Below are 15,994 nucleotides of genomic sequence, written 5' to 3'. Positions count from 1 at the left end.
CCCACTTGCTTCAATAAACACTGACACCAAGTAATAACATTCAGTACATGTGTTGCAATGTGTGCTATGTTACAGCTGGCCACGCTGTCTAAAACTGACTTGCAATTTAATTCCCAAGCAAGTAACTTCATTGTGCAGTATATGGAAAATGTTGCTGCTATGCAAACCTCTGTTTTCTGACAATAGCCAGTAAAGCCGCTTTCCTCCTTCAATTTTATATCCTGGAAATATTCTGATTCTGTTTGTTACGTCACCAGTAGTTCTAGCTAGCTTTCCAAAGGCAACTGCTGTCCAGAAGACCATCTGCATGTGGTATGCAACCTTCAGAACTGCTATCCTGGCGTGATTTCACTGAAGTCAACCCTGCAGATGGAGCACCTGGGAACAGCCCACCACCTGGAATGGGACACACACAATGCCCAGGCCTTTGCTCTGAGGATTAATTCCCTTTAAACACGTAATAGCTCTAAGAGCATGCTAAAAAGAAGAATATACTTGCCTTCTTCCCCATGGGGGAGCAAAGACACGTACCTATCAGCTAGAAAGGGGAAAAATGAACACTGCAGCATCTTAATTCAAGAGGCAAACTGGGGAACACGTCAGCGTATCTGATGAGAGTAAATTGAAATCCAAATACCATTAGAGCTGCTAGAGAATGCTTGGCATCACTTCACACAGCACCTCTGCATCATCCAATGACAATGTGGTTTGGGATGGTTCAAGAACCCTGCCTGGTATTTTCTGGGACCTATCACAGCCTAAGATTCCTTGCTGAAAAATGTATACAACCTTCCACAAATTGTCGAAATACAGTTGCTCAGTTGGAAAGTTCCTGCCTCCTCACTTTAACATAATCAAAGCTGTACTCCCATCTCCTGGCAGCTGCTTGTGTCACAGATCTATGAATCACTTCTACCTGTAGAAAAAGTGATTAGTTTTCAAATTGTGTTTTATATAAACCATCGACAGGGAAGGAGTGTGGGCCCTCTTGTGCAGTTTGTATGGTCCTTGCTCTTCAGTGACCACCTGTATCTCTTCCTGCACCCCTACCTCTGGATTCAGCTGGGAGAGGACTTTGAGTTTTGGTGGGGATGCAAGAGTCGAACACCACCTGCCCTCCCAGGCCTCACAACACGCATGCAAACAGGAAGGCAGATTTTGCTGTAGTTGTGTATGGGCTTTTTGTCTCAGCTGGGGCGGGGAGGGAGCGCTGGCGTTCTCCGATTGTTCCAGGAAAGCTGAATCTGCTTACGGCTCTGCCCTCCTGGCCTTTCTTTCCATTCAGCCCCATTCTCGACCCAGAGAAGCAGCTCTTTCAACAGCCCCTTTGCCCACTCCTGCAGTTTGAACGTGAGCTCTGCCTTGTTCTCACAGCCCCCAGCTCTTGCAGTCATCACGTAGCTGAGACTCCAAGTTTTCATTTTTAAAAAGAAAGTACATTTCTAGGCTTCTGCTTTGCAGAGAACAGATTGAAAAATTGTCCCGAGTGTGACTTACAGGCATGGAAGCCAGGAAAACAATCAAACAAGCCCAGCACTTCCAAAAAACCTGAAACATTTGGTGGTTTTTAAGGCAATCCTCATTGTTTTCTGGGAGAGCTTGAGTTGTCAGTGTTTGAACAGTAACTGCACAGTCAAGGGAACTGCATCACCAATGCACTCATTGGCCTTCATTCCTCACCCCACTACAGGCATGAATCCCTCCCCTCTCCACTGCTGGGGGACCCTGAGCCACCACAGAAAGTATCAGAGCCATCCCAGCAGGAAGTACAGCCTGCTCTCATGCTTGGCCACTGCCAGCCCCTCTCCTCTATCATAAAAACCTTTGTATCCTGTCCACACTATGAGATCCATCTTTCAGCAACACTAAAATTACAGCGGGCCAGAAAAATGCTTACAAATCTGCCTATTTCAGGTAAAACCCAGGATTGTCCCACAAATGGAAAAGGTCTTTCCTATGGCCCCTGCCCTAAAGGGGCTGATGTTAAGAAGTTTGCCATCCCACACTGCAGCATCTATTCTCTCCCTCTTTTGTGCCCAAACCCTCCCAAGGCACGGTGGAGAGGGGCACAGGAGACAGTGAAAGTAAATCTCAGCAAAGGAGGCTCCACTCAGTCACCAAGGGATGAGGAAATGGCACAATGTGCCTCAGCCAGACAGAAAACACAACAGGGAACAGTAAACTCGACTGTGGCTCATCGTACAGCAAACACGTGTGTTCCTTCCCTTCTGCCCGAGGAAACTCTGCGGCACGTTTTGGCTACAGCAAAGTCATTACCAGATATTTGCTCATTTTCCTTTAATGAATGAGACCAGTGTGAGTGTCGGGGGAGTGAAAGTCTGTCATTCAGCTGTCTGCAAACCCCGACTTCCCTGAAGATTTCTAGATCAGATTTCAGGGCCTCAGGAGTTTGGGTTATTTTTCTAAATGAGGTTCGACACTGCATCTTTCGGGGAAGATGCCAGTTATCTACAAAACCTACAGCTCTTATTAATTTGATACCACAGGTTTCAGTCTGAATCACAGCAATGTGTGGTTGACCTCAGATTAAACTAAAGTTCTTGCTCCAAGGCATTAGACTTAAGAGTTGGCCAGCATGGAAGCTGGATGCAGAGCTCAATCAAAAAACTAGCGGAGAGGAGATGTTCAGGTTGGGCTGGACACAGCTAAAATCATGGGGCTTGAAAGGAAACTCCAAAATGTCTCGTCTGGAGCCCAAGCAAAAGGAGGTGTTTCATTTCAGGTTATGTAAGTCCTAAAAAACCTTTTCTCTTCTCTTCTCTCAATGTGTTTTAGTGGTGAGGTCAACTTTTAAGTGAAAAATGCCATTTTGAATCAATCTACATTTCTAATGCTTGCAAAACATAAACAAACCATTCCCAAAATGAAACAGTTCATTCTGAAAGTGTCAGAATGACACGCACTGCTATTTTTAACATCCCTCCTTCTTCCCCCACCTCTGTATTTTTTTCTAGGCCAGAACTATTCAGAAAATGTGTTTGAATTTGTGAATCATTTTGACTCCCCCTCTCCCCTGACATTTGCTGGAAAATCTATTCTCTGCCAAAAAACTGTTCTTCCAGATCCAGCCAGCTCCTACAATCTCCTGTCCTGCCAGGGTTTGTCTGGATCGGTCTGAGGTCTGACTGCCCAGGGGACACAGCACGGATGGTCCAAAGGAAGAGTGGGCCAGGAGGGCAAACCTCAGCCTCTGTCCAGGCAGTGATGGGCTCTGAAAAAGCTCTGAGTCCCCCTCTCTTGAGATTGAACCAGGAGTCGGGCTCCAACAGAGGCCACCAGGCAGAGGGAGTTCCTCATCAAGCTGTGGCTTCCAGATGTGAGGGGAGTGATTAGAGTTTTGGTTCTCTTGGAACATTCAAAGCCAGGTCCCTGAAGGTTAAGCAGGTGTACCATGGGGACTTGGAGCTGTCTCTTATCAAGGTGACAGAAATTTTAGCTTTGGATTCAGTCAAGACACGACAGCTCTGAGGCTTGCAATGCAATGTAGAGGTTTGATTCTTCGCAGCCTTGGTGATTCCTAGAACCATTTATGTCTTTGCAGTGCAAGTGTAAATGTTACCGCTCCCATTTATGAGTGTTTTGCTCCTACCCTGAAACTTTTACCAAGTGGAAAACTTGGATCTCTTTCAGTCCTCACATTCAACCTATCTGTAAGTCTTGCAGATTTTTTCAGGATAGCATCCCTAACAGAGTCTTTCCAGCCTACCCACCCAACTAAACTTCAACTTCTGGGCTCATCACATCATACCCCAACTTCACATCTCAACAGCCTTGGCTCTGCAAAGATCCATCGAAATCACTGCTGAAAGAACACTTTTTGAATCTATCATTTGGCCCCTCTGTGGCCCTCAGCCTCCCTACCTTGATTCCTTCTCCTGAGGTGCATGTCTAAGCTCCTTGGCTTTTCTTTCAAGACTGTGATTTGTTCTATTCCCATCACTTCTTATTTCAGCGCTGAAAGGTCAACTCCTGCGTATGCTCAAGCATGAGATCAGCCTATATTAAACAGGCTCCTCTGAGCTTTCTCCCTTCTGGGAAGGGTTCCCATCCACCAGAACAAACCTGGAATCTGGAACTGCCTCCTGAGCCACCCAAATGCTCAAAAACCAAATATGAGAGAGCTGGTTGGGATGTACGATACAGGGAAGACAGTAACAGACTAGATGGCATCATGCTACCTCTGCATTTCCCTCTCATTACCAGCCCAGCATCTGGTCAATGTTTTGGTCACTTGTGACCACCTGGACTCCTCTGCTGCTTTCCTTGGCTCAGAAAAGCCATTCCAGCAACACAGGGTAACATGAGAAAACAGAGACCTGAGGAGAGAGGCCAAGTCCGTTCTCGAGGTGAGACATAGATGAGGGGCTGCTAATGGAGGAGCTGAGCTACAGTCCTGGCTTCAGACCATTTGTTTCAACCTGCTGTGCAAGGTGGCTTCCATGAGAGCCAGACAACATCCCTCCTCTGAGAGAGTCTGGTTCAGTTTGGAGCTGCTTTTCTAAAAGCTCATCTCGAATGTCTGAACTTTACACAATTTTTTTGTCAGCGATGGTACATCTTGCTCAAAAGCTGTGACACGCACTGTTTGCGTGTGAAGGTGGGAATGTGACATCCAGCACGGCGACTCTGTTCGCTTTGCAAAAAGATCAAGGTTAGTTCCCACTCCACTAAAAGCACGGAAGGGAAACACAGGATTTGTCAAGCAGAGATAAACTGAATTGAGAACATTTTATACACAAATTCCTAGGAGAAGGTTAAAACAATGGAGCTGGGAGAGTACACTTGTCAAGGTTTTTTCAAACAATCCTTTTTCACGTATTCTTTTAAAATACAACAGTAATTCAGGTGGATAGAGATAAGCCACCGTTCTAAAATCTCTTTCCTTTGTTTCCTTTCTGGCAGCCCTGGTCTCCACCCCAGCAAGACATTCCTCCCACGAACCCCAGGGTGGAGGGCTGTCAGCTCTAAGTAAATATGGCTCCAAGGAGAGAGATAATAATTAATACCCTCTTTCTGAAGTGGCTTGGCAATTACAGTTCCAAGTGCCTCCTACTCCTGTGACCACATGCCTTGCTTCCAGGGTGTATCTATTAATGGCAGCCCAAGACTACTTAGAGTTGCTGCCCAGAGGTGCAGCTGTGTGCCAGTCCCTGGCAAGAGCACGATGAGATGCTGGGACTCAAAGGCCAGTGTGGCAACGCCCATCTCTTCTCCTCCCACTTGGGAGGCACTGCCCGTCCCTTCTCCTGCTGCCATGACAAGCACCTACCCGGGCTGTGCACCCTTGCTGTTATCCCACACTTCATCTGCAAAAGCACCCAGAGGTGGGAATGCCACCCTGGGGCCTTTCCTGGTTACTTTGTGTGGGTACTCAGGGCAGAACCAGGTACGGGGTGATGCTGAACTGGCCTCAGTGGAGTTAAACTGATGCTGTACAGGCATGGATTAAAAAAAAGGAGTTTGGCTCCATTTCAGAGTTCAAAGAAATACTTGAGCCTATGGGCACTAATTCAGGCTCATCTCTAATTATATCCCAAGTTCAGCTTTTAAAACCAGTTCTTTAGTCCTCAGTAAGGGTCACTTCGCAGTTGTTACTACAGTTTCTTGCCAATCTGTTGTTGGATTTTCCACTTGACATTATTAAGGGATTAAGTTGTTTGTCTCATCATCTTTTATCTGTCCTGTTCAGTTTCCTAAGAACAGACTTTAGCCACACGAGAGAAGATAGGAGGGGAAAAAAAGCCCAACATTTTCAAGATATAATCATGGTTTGGGATTTGCCATTATTATTGTTTAAATTTATTACTTTGGATATGTAAACTTTGCTGACTCCTTTAATCTGGAATGTATTAAAGAAAGCATTAGGCATTACAACAAGTCATTGGATTACACTGCCCCGATTCAGCTACAGCTGTGGAAGAAATATATAACAGGAGATCCCGTGGAGTTATACATTTCAGACTGAGCTCATCAATTGCCATAGAGAAGACAAAAACAAATGTAGCTGAGTCTGGAAAGAATGTTGCTAAAATTGGAGAAACATTTAATGTGAGTAGCCTAGGGGTGCAATAACTTTGCCTGTAACTTAACAAAACCCACCCACATAAAATATACCAAGAGAGATTACAGATTGGACTCTCTCATCTGCAGTCTGCCAAGAAAGCAAACCTGACTTTTTTCCCCTTCCTGCAGATGCAGGTTTAAATGGTCCCTGCAGAGTGTTAAATATATATTACCCATAATAGCAACCATATTTCATTTGGACACGGTGCTAATTCTCCAACTGGCTGCTCTGTACCTTGCCTGCAGTGGGAGGATACCCCTGGATAACTAATGGAGCTTGCAGCTGCCAGCAGAGCAATTCCTATGGTCCACATGGTGAGAAGGAGCCTACTCACCTCCCCCTCACTCCCACCCCTTCTTGGAGCCCTGGTCCCCTCTCTTTTGAGGGGTACTTAAGTACCCATTTAATCAAACTGTTTTGAACGCGTTTTGCTCAATGGAATAAAAGCTATTCCTACGCCTTCCCAAAACGCAGGTCTGCAACCAACAAGGCTCAGTGGTGAGCTGAAGGCCAGCCTTGGCTCCCACCCTTCTCCCGAGTGGCAGGGATCAGAGATTGTTTAGCAAGAAACGAGAGAAAAACACCCAACCCTAAAACACAGTTTCCAAAAAGCCTCCCCGCAGATCTTTCCATTTATAAACCTCCTGTCCCCAAAGGCTCTGAGGCACCGTACCTATGAACGGGCAAACCCCCCCCAGGGACTGCATCTCTGGTTCATTTATTCAGCTTAAGGTTGGATTTGCCACAAGATGTAACTGGATACATGCAGGAGCGAGCAAGGCGAAAAACGATCAAGGACCAAACCTGCAGCATGCTCCTGCTGGCTTCAGCGGAGCTACAACAGCTTTTATCAGCGTTTTATCTGACCCTAACAAAAGGAGCCAATTGTTTAGCAAAGGAAGAGGGTTCTTTGATTCTATCTTGCTGCAGATGAATTGCCCAAGCAAGGGCAAAGGGACAGGAAGCGAAGGGGGAGGAGAAGGAGCTGATGCTGAAGGTAGGTGCTGCCATTGCTCAGCCCTTGCTAAACAGCCCCTTCTGCAAACGCTGATGGGGTGGGAGGAGAGAGTTGTGCCACCTCCTTGCCATAGCCATTCGACCAAAATGTTGTGCTGGTTACTCTTGGTGTTGATATATTGGTCCTCATTCCGGCTGAAGGGAGTTCTGTGACAGTGAAGACTGCAGGCCCCATGAGACCTCCCTCTGCTTTGCATAGTACAGGAACGCTATTGTCCAAGATCCCAAGTGCAAGACTTAAAATCAAGGATGAAACCCTGCGCAAAATTCACATCAATTCAGCGAGGTCCACGCCACAGCAACCCCAGGTGCCAACCTCTCTGCAAATCAAGTGTGTGAAGCAAATGTGAAGAGACAACCTGATTCTGTCCTTTGAATCAGACTCATTAAAATGTCTGTTGGCATGTCCCTTCAGAGCACATCTATGTCTTTCACAGAGACGAGGGATGCCTTACTATTACTTAAAACCACAACAGTGCAGAATGCTAATGAAGTTCCTGTTGTGTAGCACTGATCAGATAATACACTGTACTGCTTACAAGTAGTTGTAAGTGCTAAGCACTTGTTGTTTTACCCCCTAGTTCTCCTTCCAAAAGCAATACTTGTGTTTTGCCCAGAAACAAATCTTGTATCTGAAAGAAGAATTGAATTCCTTCTACTGGCTGTCCCTTTTCCCATGTCATTAATGAAAAGACCTTTCTTTACTATAAAAAAAAAATCACTTCTTTCTTTTCATGGCTGAAATGTATGAAAAGACTGAAATAAATACTGAGAGAGGGAGAAGTCTAACATGGGTCTTAGCAGCCTGCAGCAGCTCCTGACTCCAACATTGCCCATCTCTAAGAAATTAAGGTCAGAAACCACTCTGTAAACACAACGCATGGCTGACTGAGGCAGTGAGGATCTCCACAGGCACACAGCCGTGACAGCAGCTTTGGGGCGAACTCCCACCGTGCCTGGGAAAGAAGGAGTTGCAGTCTACATTTTCCAAAGGCTTCCACCAATTCCAAGCACATTCACAGTGTGCACACCGGACTGCAACTTGCAGCTGGAGACCCCGAATATACCCATGCTGAAAGGCACTGCTGCATGATCATCCTGTTACAAAGCATGCCAAATTTTGCTGCCTAAACACGGATTAAAACGCCAGATCACAGGCACTTGCTTTTGGAGCTCAGACTGGATCAGCCTCCCGAACTACTTGAAGCCTTTGTGCAGGCTATGCATGACCTGGGTTTTTATGTGTAGGAGTAAGAATGAAATTCCAATAAATTTTATAGAAGACATTCATGAGTACTTTAGAAATAGATTCCTCTGTCTTAAAGCACACTCTTGAACTAGTTGTCAAGATTCCATTAGAGTTACAGAGAAGAGAGATACCTTAGGAGAACCCTGGGATGCCTGAGGAGACACCCAGCAAGGCTAAGCAAGATGAATGCCATAAAAGGGCCATTTCAAGTGACCCATCAAGTCTGGAAGCCTGCATTCCCCAAAAAGTCACATTTAAGAACAGCGATTAGGCTGCAAAGTTACTCAGTGATTTGAAAATGTTAACATTTAGTTTTGACTGTCTGTTAAATATTAACATATCTTAGAAAGCTTGGCTGGGCTTCATTGGAAGAAAGCAGGTCAAATTTACTGCAAAAATTTACCTACCAGTATAAACATTATAATCTTCTAACCATTACAGAAGACTAATCTTAGCTGAAGCGACATTTAATGTCATACATAGATGCCATTATTTCTGTAGTGAGCTAGAACAGAATTACATGTAAAGAAAACATTAGCTCAGCAGTGGCTTTTAGCCATCGCATGGCACATGAGAGCTCAGTGCTGCACTAGTATTTTCTTCACATGCAAATCTGTCCTAACACATTATAGAAATAACATGGAAAACATGAGACATGTGCTGACTACAGTTTGGGTTTTGTCAGTGCAAGCCTCTAAAAAGGTGAAGACGAAACTCAGAAGTTTCCACTGATCCGTGAAATTCACTTTGCGGACATTCAGCTTTCCACCCGAAGGATCCAAACAGGCAAGCTCCCGACATCCTGCAATTCCCACCAGAAGAGGTGGAAATCTGTCTCTTTCCAGAGCTGGGGACCGTAAAGATGATAGGCCTAATGTTTGTTCTTCCTGCACCTCAGAAATACGGTGGTTTTATTTTTCCACTTTTATGGATGCTTTCAGTGTGAAATTTTTTTGAGATACAAAATATGCAAGAGACAGCAGCTGTACTAGCAAGTAAGGCCCTCTATGAAAAGGATCTGCTATGTGCCATGTAATTCCTGCCCCATCAATCATGGAGAATGTGCACAGAGAAGAAACCCTTCCCAATGAGCTTAAAAGTGCTGATGAAGACAGACTTGAAGTAGCACCATGTGTCTCTCATTCGATTATGGCAGCATCTTCACTTAGCCTCCGTGGGTGGGAGCCCATAAAAAAGCTGCTTATTCCCTGAAAAGGTCACGTGAGTAGGTAGAGGATAAGCTACGGAATAGGGAGTGATGCTTTGTGAAGCCCCTGGAGTGCACAGCCTCCATCCCCAAAGAGCCTGAAGCTCTGCCCAGTCCGCCGAGCACCGGCGTGTCCTCATCTCATCCCAGCAGGTAGAACATGCTGTGCTGTCAGGTCTGCTGAGCGTGGTGTTCTGAAAAGGGGAAACACAGAGGTGTCCACCTCATTCCCCTCTCCCCCCTAGTCCTCCCACAGCAGGGGGACTCCATCCTTTGGCAGCTTACCATATGTGCTAAGCACCTTCTCTGGTCAATGATGTGCATTACTAAAAGAACAGTCGCTCTTCTGAGTAAGCCAGCAGGGCCCTAATACACCAGACATTATATTGATACTAAATCAGAGATACCACTCACAAGCTCACAAGCTTAGGAGCTTTTAAGACAAACACAGTGGGAGTAAGCAGTAAAACACATAAACACAGTTGGCATAAAGATATATATTCACAGATATATTGCATGTATCACCATAGCCATGTGGTCGTGGTTTTTGTTACAAGGAGACTTCCTGATCACAGCAACAGCTTGGAAAGGGAATGAAAGCATATTTATTTTGATTGAGTTTTATAGGAACAAATCAGGACCCCTGTTGTCAGCTTATGCCTTGGAACATCTCAAACAGAAACAAGCAAAGGTCCCAGAGGCCCTTGGCTGACACTAACCCTATCTAAACTTGGCTCCTTTCAGGACTGCACTAACAGCCCTTTGTGAGTCAAACAAATAAATCAATTGAAAGAATGCCTGTCATCACCACTGCCATTGGCTTTGTCCAAAAGTTCTTGCCATTTCGCACAGGTTAATGGAAGTCTCTTAATTCTGAGAAATCTACCCGGCCTGCTGAAAGGAGCAGAAGTTTCACAGTGTACCAAGTCCCTTGATTACTATTCTGCTGTACATCCTCGTGGGAAAGCCAGGGAGAGGAACACTGCAGTGTCTTGCATTGTTTTTCCAGGAAGGAGTTCTTTTCCCCCCTGACATGTGATTTTTCTATAGTACATGCTTGCTTGCACAATTTCTGCCTTTCCCCCCACTTGTCTGTTGCTTTGTCTCTAGTTGCCGAGGAGTTGACAAACTGGGGAATTTAGGTCACTGACAAGGACTCACTAATGACCAGCTTTGGAGTATCTTTCGCTTAAGGGGCACAGCCAGCTTCCAAGAGCGGGACAAGCCTCCTGCTGCAGAGTACACCCTGGTTATCAGCTCTCCCTTGAGAAGAGTCAACAGAGTCTCTCATCAAAACATCAAAACTCACACTGCTGTTTTTCCAGTCAAGAAGTCAGCAGGAGTCCCAGCTAGAATGTATCTTATTTTAGGTGTGAAATCTCCTCAGGAGGCTGGGCTGCCATTTCAGGCTACCTGTGCCACTCAGAACCTGGAACAAAGGAGCACCTTCCCACTCCCCTACACACCCAACCTGTGTGATCGGCCAGGAAGGGAGAAATTCTCCCCCTCAGCATGAGAGACAGTGACGGAGGCAGGTGCCTTCCAACAGTCGCTGCATCCTCCTGCCTCAGGTGGTTGGTGAGCAGAGGCATCAGTTCCTTCCCCAAACTGCCCGTGTTGGTCACAGGGGGGGTGCAGAGAGTACTCCCCTGCGGCATTTCCAAACCACAGTGTCCCCATCCCAACACGCTGCCTGGACAGCCCGTCCCTCCCACACAGCCCAAGAAGTGTAATCGCTCGAGTGTCTCTGAGACCTTGCAAGCATCAATAAACAAGCGTGGGGTTTCTCTGGCAGCAGCCCACAGCCCGGGGAAAGCCACAGCTGCAAAAGCCCTTACGTGGAAGTTTACTCAGGCCGTAAGTGGATTTGCAATGAGACAACAGCAAAACGTCACGTTGCTCTTACTGTCACTGCACTTCACAAATCTGCCACCATGGCAGTGTCACTGTTCCCCGGTGCTGTGCAGCCCAGTGATCACCAGAGCACTCCAGGGACAGGGAAAGCACTGAGCAAACTGTGTCAAACAGAGGCAGAGCCCGTTTCAGTCACAGAGCTGCTCCAGGTCACGGTGTCCAAAAATGCAGCCACAATACCTCCCTCCCTTTCACTTGGCAACATCCTTTTCTTACTGGCCAATTTTCAGGCCTGAACACAAACAAAGTTTCCTACCTGCAGTACAAATGGAGGACGAGTCCATGCCAGCTGGAGGGATCTGCCTGTTTCCCCAGTATGTCAGGAGGAACTACAATAGACAGCCGGACATCCCTAACAGATCTGCTAAGCCAGACGGCCTCCAGAAAGGAAGGGCAGGAGCAGGCCTGCTGTTTATCAAATCTGTAAACATGCTATGTGAGATGTGCTGCACAGGCTGTATCTGCAGCAAGAGCTGCTTCCCTGCCGCTCGTCATTACCTCTGCTCCAGGTACAAGCACCTCCCCTGCGCCAGCAGCACCCAGCGCAGACGGGCAGGGCTCTCTGCCAGCCCAGGGTTGATCTACTCAACCCAGAGGCACCTTGTTGGTTTCCCTCGGCTGAGGTCTCCTAAGATTTGACTAAAAGCACGAGTTGTGGAGAGAGCTTCTCACACATTCTCCCTCATTACACAACTCATTTCCAGACCGTGTGCATTGTTAAAAGGAAATACTGAGTTCATGAAAACAAATGAGTGTGCAACCTGACACTCCTTCAGTAGCTGCCTTCTGCTGTCGTTAAGGATTTACAAGATATTGCCAGCCAGTACACAAAGTTGGGTGTTATTTATATGAATCAGTTTTGAATTACTGGGCATTTGCACATGGTCCTGCTGAGAAGTTGACTACAACCTGCCAAAGTCAGTGATCAGCCCTGCATGGGACCTGTGGAGCCCAGTGGAAAGTATCATTGCAAATTAGCCTCGCTGTTCCTGCTGAGACCCCAGCACTGAAACACAAAATCGAGTGCACCTCCACAGGCTGCCTGACGTATTTTGGACCAGATCTTCCTCTCCTTTAGCCTGAGTAGTCCCATGGAGCCCAGCAGCTGCTCTGATCTTAGACCTGATCGGAGCTCGCTCTCATCCAGACCTTTTAGCACTACAAAGGAGCCTTGCCTGTTCACTGCCGAGCCACTAGCCTGGCTGAGCTCACTGGAGGCCATAGGAGGTTGTGCAGACTCAGCTTGAGGCTCCAGGAAGCTTTCCACAGGAGCATCAGGCATGCTTCTGCCCATCAATGAACTGTTTTCAGCAGCAAATCAGTGGGATCTGGCACTAGGAACAGTCATTAACGCAGAGAATGGAGCAGAGATTACTACAGCTCATGCACATAAAATCAGCAGAATTTAATCAGCAGAGGGATTGTAGCAGCTCCTAAAGGGAACAAGCTGATTCATCAGTTGAGAGCCCCAAAACACAAAACTGTCTGCAAACACGATGAACTACAGACTAGTAACTCCATTAACTGCTTTTACTCAGCTGCTGCTCCATCCTGAGCAGAACTGAGCCTGGATTCTTGGAATAGGACAAAAGCAGTACAAAAGAAAAGATACTTATTTCAGCCTGCTGAGTGTTTTACAAACCACAGTCTCAGTTCTTCCAAATTTGATGCCTGCACTTAGATGTTTCTCTGAACTAGTTTTCCTTGTGTCATTGAGTTTAGCAAGAGTTTCACTACCATGTGTCTACAGGAAGTTAAACACAGTGAAACACATCACTGAAAGTTGATGGGCCTTTATTTAAACTAAGGAGCCACTGGGTTGTCCTGCATGTTTCAGGGTTTGTCAGTGGGAGGCTCCAGTGCTAGACTCAAATCAATGTAATGTCTCAGAGCTGGATGATAGGAGAGACCATGTGTTGGTTTGGAGAACCTTGTGATGGGTGCCCTGCACTGGATTAAAGTGGTTCCAAGCCCTCTGGATAACTGGTGTGACAGCTCAGAGCAAAGCACGCTCTGTGGGATGCACTCAGACATGGAATGAACTCCTCTAGTGACACAACAAATCCCATGACTATCCCATGCCTTTGGAGAACGCCTCAGAGCTCTCCTCTCTGAGACCTTTCTTGTCTAAGGGTAACACAACACTGATGCTTTCTCTCGCCTGAAGCCTCACAACCAGCTCCACAACAAAGATCCTGAAATAAATGAACTTAATATAAATACCTCATAAAAATACACTTACCTAAAATATAAGACACCCCACAAGCAAGAAGTTTTATTCAAAAGGGGAATTACCAGAAATTCTAGAGAATTTTGATTCTGTGTGAGAGACACAGAGACGCTGTGGTGATGGGCATCGGTGTAAACCTGAACAGACAGTTGGCCCACACAGTTTCAACTGCAGGGAGGAAATAAATTCTCCCTCAGGCTCATGTAAACCATGGGAAACCTCCAGCACCCAGGGAAGCTGTGCTGAGATAAAACTGAAGCTCATAACCACATGTCAGCAGAAGGCTGCAGTCCATGGATGTATTTTAAGCATGCTGGCAGGCAGCTTTGCAGCACCAGGGAAGCTCTGCAAGGACTGTGCACAATGAAACAGGTACCACTACTCCCTTGTGTGAGGATTTTCTGACTAGGAACTCCTCTCCCAAGTCTGAAAGCTTTTCATGTGAGGGACAGCAAGCACCACTGAGCACATGTAAAGTTTCTCTGCAGAACTCTGCTGCATCAGACCTCTGCCCTCCTGCTGCAGCTGTGCCTTGGAGCGGGGATGCCCCCACCCCTCACCCCACCTCACCAGGGCTGGTGCAAGACTCACCACTCGGGGCTTCTGCTGGTCCAGGGTCTGCAGGAAGGCTGGGGTCTGGTCCAGGGTGCGCTCGGGGTCACTGGAGATGTCCTCCTCGGACTCCTCCCAGGACGAGGAGAAGCCAGTGGAAGATGCTGAGGATGATGAGAGCTTCCGGACGGGCAGGCTGCCAGGGGGCACGGCGCCCGCCTCCTCCTCCGGGCCCCCCAGGTCCGTGACGATGACGGCAGGGATGCTTCCGCCAATGGCTGGGTGCTGGCCCTTAAGTCCTGTGGGGGCCACCACCACCTCCTCTTGCCGTGGTGCAGGCCCTGACTGCTCCAGGGGGCTGCTGCTCTCTGCCTGCCCTGCAGCTGGGACCACCATCACTGCTGGAGTGAGTGGGCTCCTGGAGGGCTCTGCAGTGCTCAGACAAACCTGCACCCCACCAGCATCAGGGGCCTTGCTCTCCCCGTGGGCTCGCAGCCGGGGTCCAGTTCCAAGTGCCACCACTGGCGCCGTGGGGCTGGCTGGATGGGGCCGGGCTAGCTGGGGGCTCCGGGGTGGCTGGAGAGCAGAGCTGTGTGCCTGGATGTGTGCCTCGAAGAGCCCCACTTTCTGGTTCACCTGCACATTGTGCAGCTCCCGTTGAAGCTGACGTGCCATGGGGGGTCCTGGCTGTCCCTCTTCGCCTCGGCTGCCCCGCCGCCCCCCGGGACTACCCGGCTGCCGCAGGGGCTCCTCAAGTGGTGGGAAGAGGAAAGTGGGGCCACAGCGCGGGGAGCCTGGCGGCACCGGGGCCGGGCTGAAGACAGGGAGCGAGCGGCAGCTGCCGGGTGTCTCCGGACCCCTGGGCAGCACTTGTCCGGGAGGAGGCGGCGTCTTGCTCCTGCCGCTTGTCACCTCGCTGTTGCTATTCATCATCACCAAGCTATTGAGCGCATAGCAGTACACAGCCATAGTAGTCAGCCGGGGAGCACAGGGGGGCCGTCACCACTGCCGCCTCGGCACTCAGGCTCTGGGGGGCTGCCCAGGGTCTCTCCACGACGGGACCAGCAGCATCGCCAGCAGGAAAAAGGGGAGCTGGGCTGGCCCTGGCCCGCAGCTCCATAAAACGGGACAGCTGAGGAGAGAGAAGCAGTGGGAGTAGCTCTGTGCCCTCCCTTAGCTCACCATCCAGCTGGGCACACAGCGTGCCAGACTCTTCCCTTCCCGTATGCCCCTCCCACCTGCGTGCATCCCCAGTGTGCCACCCGTGGGGACACGGGCCACCCTGGTCATCAGAACGACCTAAGCGAAGGGGAAGCCAGGTTTGGGGCTGTTTCCCCTCTTCCCTGCCTTCCCTGCCCCCTCTCCAGGTTGCCTATCGAAACAGCTGCAGCAGCAATGTCCGAGAGGACACACAGCCAGCAGCCATTCCCGCAACTGAATAGCTGGTGTGAACTGAAAGTTGGCAGCTTTCAAGTGTTCGCCCCAAACCCTGACATTTTCTAAAGGAAGATAAAAACTCCAAACAACTCAAATTTGTCACCTTCAAGTCTGTCACCTATAGCAAGACCAAGTCTCAGGAATGGATTTCTGTTGTATGATACACAGGAAGACTCCCTGCTTGCACAGTTTTGTACGGTATAGGGCCACGTCTTAAGTTAGTCCCCTAACTTAACCATGTGCAACAACACGGCTTTGCACATCTTCATGAACGCCTTGGCTAAATGTGTATCCCCTGTGCAC

The 15,994-nt window shown here is 48.2% G+C and overlaps 1 protein-coding gene across 2 annotated transcripts in view; it reads right to left on the bottom strand.

Moving 5' to 3' along the window:
- ITPKB (inositol-trisphosphate 3-kinase B) overlaps nt 1-15,994 on the bottom strand; it is a 67,613-nt gene that overhangs the window by 50,362 nt on the left and 1,257 nt on the right. The window contains exon 2 of one of the 2 annotated variants that reach the window (XM_048299700.1): nt 14,294-15,386. In XM_048299700.1, the coding sequence (XP_048155657.1) occupies nt 14,294-15,223 (930 nt within the window). In that variant the 5' untranslated portion in view covers nt 15,224-15,386. Of the gene's footprint in view, nt 1-14,293; nt 15,539-15,994 lie in introns of those variants that run through there. The other variant, XM_048299701.1, reaches the window with a different exon arrangement.

The sequence above is a fragment of the Corvus hawaiiensis genome, chromosome 3 (assembly GCF_020740725.1).
Source record: "Corvus hawaiiensis isolate bCorHaw1 chromosome 3, bCorHaw1.pri.cur, whole genome shotgun sequence".
Taxonomy (NCBI): Eukaryota; Metazoa; Chordata; class Aves; order Passeriformes; family Corvidae; genus Corvus; species Corvus hawaiiensis.
This window is presented reverse-complemented; position numbering and strand designations above follow the sequence as displayed.